This window comes from Gopherus evgoodei, chromosome 6 (assembly GCF_007399415.2).
Source record: "Gopherus evgoodei ecotype Sinaloan lineage chromosome 6, rGopEvg1_v1.p, whole genome shotgun sequence".
NCBI classification, from domain to species: Eukaryota; Metazoa; Chordata; order Testudines; family Testudinidae; genus Gopherus; species Gopherus evgoodei.
Genome location: NC_044327.1, coordinates 64,709,813 through 64,722,981, shown reverse-complemented (window position 1 = coordinate 64,722,981; position 13,169 = coordinate 64,709,813). Strand labels below are relative to the sequence as shown.

Sequence of the window (13,169 nt, the reverse complement as noted above, 5' to 3'; positions counted from 1 at the left end):
TTTAACTACTGGATTCTGGGAAACTCTGACGTGACAGAGCATGAGCTACTTTGTTAGAAGCTCCTGAAATGTGCTGAATTTCAAAATCAAAATGTTGGAGAGCTAAACTACAACGAAGAAGTTTCTTGTTGTTTCCCTTGGCAGTGTGAAGCCACTTTAGCGCAGCATGGTCAGTTTGTAGCTGGAACCGCCGTCCCCAAATATATGGGCGTAGCTTTTCCAGGGCGTACACAATGGCGTAGCATTCCTTTTCACTGACTGACCAGTGACTTTCCCTGTCAGACAGTTTGGAAGATATACCAAAAATTAATTTGTTCATTTCAAATGGGATGTTTAGCTATTACCATTTTCTTCTTCTCCATGTTGTTTTGGATAATGTTACTCATTTCTCATAATCTGTGTTGATGACAATTCATCCTCAAAAATGGGAAGTTCTTACATGGCAATGCCTGTCTGCAGACTTGTACCACCATCTGTCCTTCAGTTGTCATTAGTCAGATAGGTAGTTTCAGTTGGCGTTTCAATTTTAACAAGCAAGTGACAGGAAAGTTAATGAAATAACACTTGAAATTTCTGCTTTGGAGGCTGTCAACTGGAGCAGAGTCTGTGGATGAAGGAGTTACAGGTGTTACTCATTGTTCTTGGTGGCCTCCTTGATTTTTACATGATGGGAAACAAATCTATCCTGTTTTCACTGGTGGTGTAAGAAATTCCTTTTTCTGCAAGGCAATAGTTCTTCTAGAACTTAGTGAAAAGATGACTAAACAAGGGATTTTTGCTTTGTTCAAATACTAGAAACACAATTTGCTTCATTTTTGCAGGGATCCAAGTCTCCTTCACCCAGACCAAATATGCCAATTCGGTACTTCATTATGAAGAGCAGCAACTTGAGAAACCTTGATATTTCTCAACAAAAAGGTATCTGGTCTACAACTCCAAGTAATGAGAGAAAACTAAATAGAGCCTTCTGGGAAAGCAGCATGGTTTACTTGGTATTTTCAGTTCAAGGATCAGGACATTTTCAGGTGAGTCTCTTACATTAACATTTAAAATTAGGTCAGTCTGGAGGTCTCATAGCAGTGCAACAAATTACCATGCATAGAATGGGAGTTTTGCTTATGATTTTAAATCTTTACAACTCTTTTAAAAAGTAGTGATGGAGAAAGAGCATTTCATATCCCTCTGGGGTCTCTCCTAACTAACACAGGAAAGTCATTGAAAAGCCGATTAGCTCTGGATGCAGTTCAGTCTTAGAATAATGTTTGTGTCTTCCATGAGTTCTCTTGAATTAAAAAACAAGGGAGGGGGAAATAATTAAGGGTATCCTCATTCTTTTCTTTCTCTGACTGCTAAAAATATATGTAATAATATACGTTTGTGATCTTATTATGGCAACTTCCTCTAACAGTCATGGGGCTCCCTAGACTGGGAGAGATGCCAATACACAGACAGCTCCCACCGAATATTTGTCCTAGATACATAGATCTTGAGGCCAGAAGATAGGACCATTATGATCATCTAGTTGGTCTCCGACATAACACAGGCCATATAATTTCACCCAGTAACTTCTGCATGAAGCCCACAACTTCTGGTTGAGCTAGAACCTGTCTTCCTAAAATACATCCAAATGTGTTTTAAAGACTTCACATGATGGCGAATCCACCACATCTCTAATTGTTCCAGTGATTAATTAACATGGATCTTAAAAGCTTGTGCCTTATTTCTAGTCTGAAGTTGTCTAGCTTCGCCTTCTAGCAATTGGATCTTGTTATGCCTTTGGTAGATTAGAGCCTCTTGTGGTCAGAAATCTCTGCATGCAGGTATTTGTGGACCATGATCAAGTAACATTTTAATCTTCTCTTGGATAAACTATATTATAGATTGAGCTTCTTGGGCGAGACTGTGTTTTGTTTGTAAATTACAAGTGTAATTAGGTCGTGCACGTTGACAACTGATTTTTTTTAGTTCAGTGATCAGATGTTCTAGATATAAATATAAATTGACTGAAAAATTAAAATATTATTGTCATGTACTTTATTGCTTTACTATACTTTTTACTTTGTTTTCATTTCAATATACAAGATAATTGTAGTCAGTATTTTTCTTGTTTAAATTATCAAGACCTTGGTGGGGAGGAAATACCGCATCAGTGTTAGACTCCCTGTTTAATATATTACATTTAGGTGAAAAAACCGACCCGAAGTTGCAATTAGTTTCAGTTGTCACCATTTGAAATTGTCGAGCTGGATTACAAAAGCTAGTTTCTGCTGAACAGATAGTCCTTCTAATCTTAAATTTGCTGTTTTGCATGTTTGGCCTAATTACATTCCAGTACATGGAACAGATTTTTGTAACTACATTTTTTTTTTTTGAAGATCATTAAATACTTTCCATGTAACTATACATCTTGTTGATTATTTCTGTCTTTTGAATAAGGAAAGAAAAATAGTGCTGGATGAGGTGTTTAAGTATGTTGAGTTGTTCATCTTCATTAAATATGAAAATTCTAATACCCCAGTATACAAATCAACGATTCTAATCAAAAAATCCCACTCATATGCACCAAGGCACATGAATTTCATATGGAAAAATGTGATTGATTCCTCTATTTAACTGTTCTATACCTCTTTTTTTCTCATCTGGAAAAGGAGTAAAATATATTTGTGTGCCTCATGGGGGTGAGGTGAAGGATTGATGTTTGAGTGAAGTACTTTGTACCTTTTAATCCAAGAATGTCAATGTAAATACAAATGAATATTTTATTCCAAGATGGAAGGCTATTATTTGATTATATGCAACCTGATTAGCTTCGTCTTTCAGTTTAAATATATGTTGTTTCCCTTTTATTTTATATTTTCCCACAGGGTTTTGCTAGAATGTCTTCAGAGATAGGGCGTGAGAAAAGTCAGGACTGGGGCTCTACAGGCTTGGGAGGAGTGTTTAAGGTGGAGTGGATCCGGAAAGAAAGTCTTCCCTTTCAGTTTGCACACCACTTACTCAACCCTTGGAATGATAATAAGAAAGTACAAATTAGCAGAGATGGCCAGGTAGCATTTATTCTCATTTGAAATATGTTTACACTGCTCAGTGTTGAATATATTCTGTATTTAAAAGGATATTGCTGGAATGGTTTTTGTGATTTCATTACTCTCTATTTTATATAACAATGCTTTTTTTTTTCTTTTATGATTTATCTTTCCTATCTGGTGAACTTCAGTTCAGGTTATTGGCACACTGGGTTGTGTTACCAGTAACTTACTAAAGGCTTTGCTGTAAGGTTTTCTAGGTAAGAAGGAGGAGCCTCTCTTCAAAAGAAGTTTGAAATCTTCAGTATAGAGCAGAAGACGTGGTATTGCAGAAGCAATACTAATTTAACACATGTATTTAAAAACCGTAAAGAACACCATCTCACAATGAATTATACATGCTATAAAGCCTCTGGTGTTTTGGTTAAAAGAAATGTCTCTAACCCAATCAAGGCAGGGTATCTTCTTGCATGAAATGGGAATATAAATGTACTTGTTACTGAGTATTTATGAAAGGGAAGGAAATCATAAATATAGGTCTTTTGAACATTTTCTGCTACATGCTTGAATGTAATATTTTAAACGATGATAATGTCAAAAAGGAAATGGCAGGTAGTTTGATTACTTCATGAATTGTGGGAATGGACTTGGAAAGGATTTTTAGCACATCTGATTTTGTTAGAAATTGACTAACTGTGATTTTATTCAGCTATATAGTGCATTCAAATTGTCATCTAATGCTGTCCTCCGAAAGCCTGTAAATTTGTGCCAGTTGATGTATCTACATGGCAATTTACTTAAAAAAAAAAATAATAAAAAAAAATAGGTCCTTGTGCTCTAGCAACTCATCTGTCCTAAAGAGAGAATGGTTTTATGTTACTCATACACATTATATTGCTAAGATGCTAGTCAGAAATCCTCTGGAATTACTCCTTCTCCTGCACTGTTTTGCCTTGTCTTTATGTGCTGCTTGGTTTAAGCTTGTTCTGAATTGGGGTTGTTTGTTTTTATACAGAGTAAATAGGCTCATAAAATCCAGCCAACTTTTAGTTTAATTTGAAAACAACGGAGTCGGTTTGCCCATGTCCAAGAGAACCTCAGTTTATTGGAAACTAACTTGCTTTTCACAGTGTTTAAGAGGACCACAACTTGAGATGCATTTCCAGCATACTCTGATTTGTCAGCAATGATGGTTAAAGTCCCTCTCACCCAAAGAAGATTCAAAGCTGAGACCTTGAGTTTTTTGTATAGTTTTTGGAGATTGTATCACTATCTTGAGAGATAGTTGGTGGGTGGGGTTTGATTCTCTCTGGCCTCAATTCTCCAGACTGAGACCACAAGCGACTAGAGGTTTCAAACATGTACTTTGCTGGGGACCATTGCACCAGCCAGAGTGACCATAGTTGATGGTGTTGCCCCAAGCATCATATAGTGAAATTCCCAGATCTGGCTCAATCCTGCGAATCCATGAATATCTCGGATGGTCCCATGGGCAGTATCAAGGCATGCACCCTTTCACGAGTTGATGGAGGATTTGACAGCATAGTGTGCTGGAGTGTTTTTGTCCATTCTGACAATGTGGCCAAAGAGCAATCATTGCTGCTTTTGAATATAATGAGCAATTGAAGGAAAGCCAGATCTTTGCAAGTCTGTCACATTTGATGCGAAGTCAAATCACTTTATGCTCAGGTTTTTACAGCACATATGGGATGCTTCTAGGGTCTGCATAGCAATACAGGCAGTACACGAGTTTGAGAGATCCTGAACTTTGTCTCAGCCCAAAGATGTTTTTGTGTCCATAAGTACGACATGGACTTGAGATAACTTGTGGAGAATTCCCCCTGCGCAGGGAAACTTGCCACTGACAGAGAACCTGTGGAGGCAACTTTGCTACCTCCTGTGCTCAGCTACCCCCAGTCCCCTAGTTCTGAGGGTGAATTATGTCAACAGGATGGGATGGGAGGGGAAGGAGTGTGGCAGAATGGAGCTCTACTGTGCCCAATCCTCTACAAATCCTTATGCCAGTGTCCTAAGTTAGGGTTGCTTCCGTGCAACCCTGAGTCACACTGGAGCTTGGTAGCACAAATTGATGAACTGTAACCAGTTCCTTATGCCTCACTGTCCCTTCATCTGAACTGTTCTTGAACAGAGTGGAGCATACGGACTCTAACTCTTTACATCTGTGTTCTTTTTTTCAGTTGTACTTAGGATGTTCTTTTGTATACACTAATGCTGTGTGAGAGTGTTAGGATTGCTCTTCATAAGTATATCAGAGGGATAAATATTAGGGAGGGAGAGGAATTATTTAAGCTTAGTACCAATGTGGACTCAAGAACAAATGGATATAAACTGGACACTAGGAAGTTTAGACTTGAAATTAGACAAAGGTATCTAACCATTAGAAGAGTGAAATTCTGGAACAGCCTTCCAAGGGGAGTAGTGGGGGCAAAAGACATATCTGGCTTTAAGACTAAGCTTGATAAGTTTATGGAGGGGATGGTATGATGGGATAGCCTAATTTTGACAATTAATTTGGCAACTGATCTTTGATTATCAGCAGGTAAGTATGCCCAATGGTCTGTGATGGGATGTTAGATGGGTTGGGATCTGAGTTACTACAGAGAATTCTTTCCTGGGTGCTGTCTGGTGAGTCTTGCCCACATGCTCAGGGTTTAAATGATCACCATATTTGGGGTCGGAAAGGAATTTTCCTCCAGAGCAGATTGGTAGAGGCCCTGGAGGTTTTTCGCCTTCCTCTTCAGCATAGGGCATGGGTCACTTGCTGGAGGATTCTCTGCAGCTTGAGGTCTTCAAACCACAATTTGAGGACTTCAGTAACTCAGACGTAGGTTAGGGGTTTGTTACAGGAGTGGGTGGGTGAGATTCTGTGGCCTGCATTGTGCAGGAGGTCTGACTAGATGATCATAATGGTCCCTTCTGACCTTAAAGTCTATGAGTCTGAGTTCTCTATCAGGTGTACCAGGAAAGAGCCTGACCACTATTCATGGAGGAAACATATAAACAGTCTGAATCCAGTTTTATCTCAGAATTCTGAGAATATAGCCACATGGACACTTTACCATTTTACCTTTGCTTTTTTGGCTAATCCAGGCTAGGTTGTATTCTCAACTTTTCTATTGTACTATAAAGGTTCTTATACCACACTTATCACCATAGTATTTGAGTATCTAACGTGATGATTTCTGTAATATATTTGTTGAACACCTGTATCTGATTATATTTAATATGTCTTAATAGCAAATGGGATTCGCTCTTTCAAACAAAACAAAAAACAAACACTGCTAATTTTGTCTTTACTTCCATTGCTGGAATTGGCTTTTTTGTATTGTGGTCATCCTGTAACATGCCTCTTAACTTAAGTGACACATTTAATGCTTGCTTTCCTCTGGTCTGCAGGAATTGGAACCACAGGTTGGAGAACAGTTGCTACAGCTTTGGGATCGTATTCCTTTAGGAGAGAAAAACACAACTGATTGACAATATACAGTAACACACTAGAGGTATTATACTGACATGCAAAGTCATATTTTTCTTGTGGTAGATCATCAGTAAACTCTTCCTGGTCTTTATACTATGTGTTTTCACCATAGTTAATGGTAACTATCAGAGGAAAAAAGCTACTGCTTAGTTTTGTTGGAGAAAGGATAGATTAAGAAAATTAAAATAATCTTTTTTCCTCCTTTAATTTTAGAGTTCTGCACGCCGAGACACATCTGTTTTATAACCACTAGAACCAGCAATGCTCAGCACCTGTACAAATAGAAGAGGGGAAAAGCCATGTAGTGAAATGGGCTGTTGGAATTGATACTATTTCTCTAAAATTAGCATCATAAAAATAGAACGGAGCAGGTTTTCAGTAAGCTAATAGTAGTAAGTGTGATAACAGCATTTTGCTATTGTGGTTTTGACTGAATGAAAAATGATGTATGTCTTATTTGTGTGGCGTTCTGTGTGCAGTTTATGTCTGTCTGAACAATTTTGAAACTTTAAATATTAAGTTTACAACAATGGAGCAGGCTGAAGTTGCTGGTGGGTTTTAAATAGTACAGTAGACATTAAATAGACCCTTTCCTTTCAGAACAGCCCAATGCAGCAGAAGGTTTGGGAGCGACTAGTGTAATATTAATTAGTCTTAGAATTTCACATTTTATTGTTTAGTTCTTGAGAACAGTATTTTCCAGATGTAGTTATTGAAGATTTCTCAACTTAGGTGCTCAAGGCTACTTTTATTATTGGGGTAGAGCAGGATATATGCTGACAACTGATGGGGCAGAGGGTGCACCTCCTAGCTAAATACAAATTGCATTTAAATTTGCAGCATGAATGGAAAGAGAAGGAAGTTCTCCCTTGCCTGAAGGTTGTTCCAGAGTAAGTTTCCAGTCCCCACTATCTTTTTAATCTGTGTACCCCATAATTCCCTCTTCATAAAATGAATTCTTCCCTCATTGCTACTTATTTCTCATCTGTACAGCAATAAGCAAAAGTCAATAAACTTTTTCAAAGGCTGAAGCCAAAGGCAAAAACCTTGGGTTCCAGCAAGTAGCATCTTTTGCTGAAGACCTAATCTTCCAACTGCTCTCTTTTCCAACTTGCACATATGCTTTTGTATTGTTGTACATGTACATAGGGACCCATACTGTGTTACTTGACTTTTAAGTATATACATGAAGTTTCTGCACTGCTTTGATGGGGAAGATGGAAGGCTAGCAGTTCAGCAATATCTTTCACTGAACTTTAAGTAGAATAGATAGCATACTTTTCCTTTTAACACTCATTATTGTTTAGGGAAGATATGTAATCTTAAAACTTTGGAAAGGACTGGAGTTCTATACTTTAAAACACTCACAAGAGAGGAAAAAAATCATGAGTGGCTTTAACAGCAGGGAAAAGAGAATATAAGAAAATCCTTGTGTTTTATCTGTGGGAACATTGATACATTACATCAACTAAGATATTCTGGATGCCTACTGACTTCTACATGAATTTTTATTCTTTAACTTAAATTTTTTGTGTGTACATTTGACACACTTGGTTTGAGATCACCTGCAATTAGATTCTACTGTACATCATTGTAATTACATTTTTCCTTGTTAAATTTTACTAATGATGACTTTAGTTTCATATTATGCATTTAACTGTTTAGTGTTTTGAAATTAGAAATAAGGAATTTCTGAAATAAAGTTGTTTCAGTTTTAGCTTTGTGATGTCTTCAAATCATTAGCCCTTGTGTATATGGAGTAGATGATCTTAGCAAAAATAATATATGACCAAAATTAAATGTAAATACTACCGTGAGTAGAAAAACACATTTTAATAATGCAGTGTACTATATAGAAAGTAAAAATAATTTAAATAAATGTATTGAATCTTTCTTAGTTAGGTGTGGGAGAAGTTAAGTGAATTATGAACTATGATGTTTTAAAGCACAATGTAAAATATTTTGAATCAGGAATGAGTAGTAATTTCCAGAATGACCACAGTTCCTGCAGTTGTCTACATCTTTTATCTCAATTTATGGGACAATGCTGCAAATGGAGTTTAGAGCCAGCTCTGGACATCAGGATGAGTTTTTCCATTGTGTTTTTAGCATGCCATCTCTGCTAATCCCTACAAAACCAGAGTAATTCAGTGCTGATAGAGAGAGGACACTGGAAACTAAATCCTATTTATCTTGTGAGAAGAAGAAATTCTAGAAATTCTGCCTCTAATGAGAAGACAATTTACTGGTCCAGTGGTCTTGCTTTTATTATTTTCTGGATTTATTTTATTTTATTTTATTTTATTTATTTAATTTCATTTTTCCATGGAAGTAGCAAAACCGCTTCCTTTCTTGTTGTCTCTTTACGGATATTAGTTCTGGGCATTCACTGTTTGTGTCTCAGAAGGAAAACTGAACTCCAGCCTCAGGCAGGACAAAATAAAAAATGAGTAATGGCTTGAGTACCAAGATCATAGGTAAATAGGGGTTATGCCATAAAGAAGCTATGAGTATAGGTGTCAAGGTTCCTTCCCCACTCTGAACTTTAGGGTACAGATGTGAGGACCTGCATGGACACTTTTAAGCTTAATTACTAGCTTAGATCTGGTACACTGCCACCATCTAGAATTCCAGTGTCTGGAGCACTTTCTGTCCCCACAAAACTTTCGCCTCCCTGGGTTGCCTTGAGGGACTTCACCAATTCCCTGGTGAACACAGATCCAAATCCCTTGGATCTTAAAACAAGGAGAAATTAATCATCCCCCCTCCTTTCCCCCCACCAATCCCTGGTGAGTCCAGATCCAATCCCCTTGTATCTTAAAACAAGGAAAAATCAATCGGGTTCTTAAAAATAAAGCTTTTAATTAAAGAGAGAAAAGTAAAAATCATCTCTGTAAAATCAGGATGGAAAATACTTTACAGGGTAATCAGATTCATATAGCCCAGAGGAACCCCCTCTAGCCTTAGGTTCAAAGTTACAGCAAACAGAGGTAAAATCCTCTCAGCAAAAAAGGAACATTTACAAGTTGAGAAAACAAAAATAAGACTAAAAACCTTGCCTGGCTATTATTTACAAGTTTGAAACATGAGAGACTGATTCAGAAAGATTTGGAGAGCCTGGATTGACGTCTGGTCCCTCTTAGTCCCAAGAGCGAACAACCTCCAAAACAAAGAGCACAAACAAAAGACTTCCCTCCACCAAGATTTGAAAGTATCTTGTCCCCCCATTGGTCCTCTGGTCAGGTGTCAGCCAGGTTTACTGAGCTTCTTAACCCGTTACAGGTAAAAGAGACATTAACCCTTAACTGTCTGTTTATGACAATAGGTATGGGAGGGTCTTAAGCAACCTGATGGGTTCTACAATAGCTGTTGTGACATGAGGATGCAAAGGAGTTAAAACTTCTTATTCATACATCTGTAAGGTCAGTGTTACAGTATATCAGTAATAATAATAAAAATGCTTCTCAATGGTTTATAAGGCCACTTTAACATGAGATATAGAAAATCAAGTAATAGTGAATAGTTAGAGATTTGTTAATGCTCAACCTGACATGCAGCAAAAGTAATTGTGGTATGGTCTGTGGAGGGGATGGTAAATACCTCTTCAATAAATAACAATACAAGTTGATACAGGCAAAAACTTCCAGCAGAGTCCTCTACTAGATCCAAGTGTCTTCAATCTTTACCACTGAAGAAGCTAAGTTATTGAGAGAGGGAAGTTTGGAAGACTGAACATTGTGATTTGTAGTGTTCTCCTTTTGCTGTTCAAAGTCACTTGCAGGCATTTGTTTATTTCTGAATAAAAATACAGGAGGAAGGTTTATTAATCCTGACTGTCAATCATTTTCTCACCTAAATTTGATAACTACTCTTTCAAGTCAAAGTAATCTAGTTTGATAGCACACATATTTAAATATAGGATCTTAAATTGCATAATGGAAATTAGTTTCCAATACATTCACACAAATAATTCTTGATGTTTAGACCAGGGGCCTGAATTTTAGCCCGGCCTTTGCTTGGACTCCTCCATGAGACTCACTTTGGGATCTCAAGGCTTGTCTACATTAGAATGTTCCACTGGTGGAACTGTCCTATTAGTGGGAAGTGCGATGACCCTATACCCAAATTCTCTTATTGATGGTTCTCCGCACATTTGTCCATTTTAAGTTACCCTAGGGAGTTCATTAATGTAGTGCCAGCCTGGACATTCCTCCCCCACTTATCCCCACATCTAAGGTAACTGAATTGCTATGAACAATCTTCTGCAACATGGGACAGTAGCAGGAAGTGGTCTGTCTGGTCGTCTTTGTATATTCCACTGCTTTGGGGTCATGTCAGCTGTATATCAACCACCACCTCAGATCCTACTGGCTCAAACATGAGCACTGGAGGCATTTTTTTGGGGAGCATTCTACTTTTCAGAGCCTGTGTACTGATGTTTTTGATCACTAAACCTTTTAATAGATCCAGAAAGATATGCAAAGTAATCTTAATTGCTTTGTGGGGCAAGAACCACATCTTGTTCCAGATACTGATGTGAAGCAGGGGCTTAAGTCCAGGTCTCCCTACTCCCGAGTGTTCTAATTTGTATAAAATATTTAAATATAAATTGAAGTAGAGACTGGAACCTTGGTCTCCTAGGAGATTGTCCTAACTGCTGGTCTGTAGTCATTCTTTCTCTGGCCTAATGCTTATTTAAGTATTTTATGCAGAGTAAAACAGCCTCAACAAGAAAGATTGAGACCCACCCCAGAATACCCTATAGCTGAGTGGTTAGGACACTTGCCTGGGAGAAGGGGAACCTGGGTTCAAGAACATTCTCTGCAACAGACAGTGTGGGGATTTGAGCCTGTGTCCCCTTCATGCTGGGTGAGTGCAGTAACCACTGAGCTATTGGACATAAAGGGGTACCACCACCTCAGTGTTTTGCAAGAAAGGACTGATCTGGCTTAGTGCCCAACTCCAGAAGGGTTCATGGTAAATCTGAAGTAGAACTGGGTGCTTCCTGTTAGGCATCTAACTCCCTTTGGTGATGGCGTTTATGCCCTGCTCCTCTCCTCAGCAGTCTTTATTGGCTAACTTAGGCAGCCCCCTGCTCAGCTTGCTGGCTTCTTTGAATGGCATCTAGGGTGCTTAACTCTTCCCATGCATTATATAGGGACCCTGCATGCCTAACGGGGCTGAGGATTCCGCTTGGTGGAAGAGTACCTAAAAATTAAGTGTTGCAACATTAAGTCTATGTCCCCTTTGGGTCTAGCCCACTGGAGGTGGGAGAAGGAGAAATTCTTCTTGAGGATGAAGTTATCTCCAACCTCTTCCCATGTGGTAGCCAGAACCCTGGAGGCTGTTGACCAGGATCTGTTCTGGTGCAGACTTAGATCCAGGGGCATATGGTGGCCTTGCCAGAGACAGTGGAGGTTGAGACCAGAGGTCCTCATCCAGTGAGCAAGTTATTTTTATTGTAGCCCTTTTGAGCCAGCTAGGGGGATTTGATCCAGCTAGGAGGTCTGTGGGGATCTTGCTTCTGGATTTGCATGGCTACCACCATTACAGATTGTAAAAAGGCAAATACAGTTCTGCCTTTATGTTTAAGTGTCCATCCCTGGTTCTCTCTACCACCTCCACTGTTTCCCCTCCTCACTAGTGGCAAATGGACCAGCTGCTAGGATGACCAGATGTCCTGATTTTAAAGGGACAGTCTTGATATTCAGGGCTGCTTCTTATATAGATGCCCACTACCCCCCACTCCCTGTCCTGATTTTTCACACTTATTGTCTGGTCACATTACCTGCTGACTACTGTTTTGGCTTCATTGACTCCTCCCCTTCCATCTCAAATCACTGTCCTTCCCTCCCTTCTGTGCACCACGTGGTCTCATTGAATTGTGATGGACACTGGAGTAGTATAACGCAAATACTATCAAATAGCAGTTCTTTGGGACAGGGTTGGTCTGTCTGGCCAGTGCATGATACAAGTTGGAAGTCTGTATAATATAACACTGGTATAGTGTGTGCTGGTCCTTAGTGTCTTGTGACCTTCATATACTTGACAGCCTTAGGGACTCTATCTGAATATATGGGCTTGAAAATCTGTAGAGGTTCTTTCCAGCATAGCTGACCAGCTTGAAGTGGCTGTAAGACCTACTGTTCAAGAAATAGACTGAAATCTTGTAGCCACGAAGGAGGTCAATGTCATCTCAATTTGAAATTCATGTTTTAAGACAATTGTAAAGTGTCAATCAATAAAATATACACATTAGCCTGTGTTAATCTTATTTCACCCCTATTTTACCTTCTTCTTTCCACTTGTCTTATCTTAAATTGCGAAATCTTTAGGACATAGTGTCTGCCTATGAGCTTGTATTATGGTTGCACAAAGGGACATCCATCTAATAAGGGGTCTTTTGAACACTACCACAAAAACTATGTGTTTGAAAGACCTGCACTGAGAATTTAGCTGAATCCAGACAATCTTAGTGAGCTAATCTTCATGGTCCAGTTTGGGGAAATTGAACTATGGGAACTGAGAAGAGTTTACATATTATAAAGGAAATATTCTTTTCATAAGAAATACCTGTGACTGATATAAGATCCATGCCAATTAAAATGCAAGCTCATATATTTATTTGGGAAGAGCTCTATTAA

General features: G+C 38.6%; 1 protein-coding gene across 4 annotated transcripts in view; it reads left to right on the top strand.

Moving 5' to 3' along the window:
* Positions 1 to 8,242, top strand: part of YTHDC2 (YTH domain containing 2) — a 46,402-nt gene extending 38,160 nt beyond the window's left edge. For 3 of the 4 annotated variants that reach the window (XM_030566417.1, XM_030566420.1, XM_030566419.1), the window contains exons 27-30: positions 822 to 1,025; positions 2,865 to 3,047; positions 6,444 to 6,547; positions 6,739 to 8,242. In XM_030566417.1, the coding sequence (XP_030422277.1) occupies positions 822 to 1,025; positions 2,865 to 3,047; positions 6,444 to 6,524 (468 nt within the window). In that variant the 3' untranslated portion in view covers positions 6,525 to 6,547; positions 6,739 to 8,242. The remainder of the gene's footprint in view (positions 1 to 821; positions 1,026 to 2,864; positions 3,048 to 6,443; positions 6,548 to 6,738) is intronic. The other variant, XM_030566418.1, reaches the window with a different exon arrangement.
* The last annotated feature ends 4,927 nt before the right edge of the window (positions 8,243 to 13,169 follow it).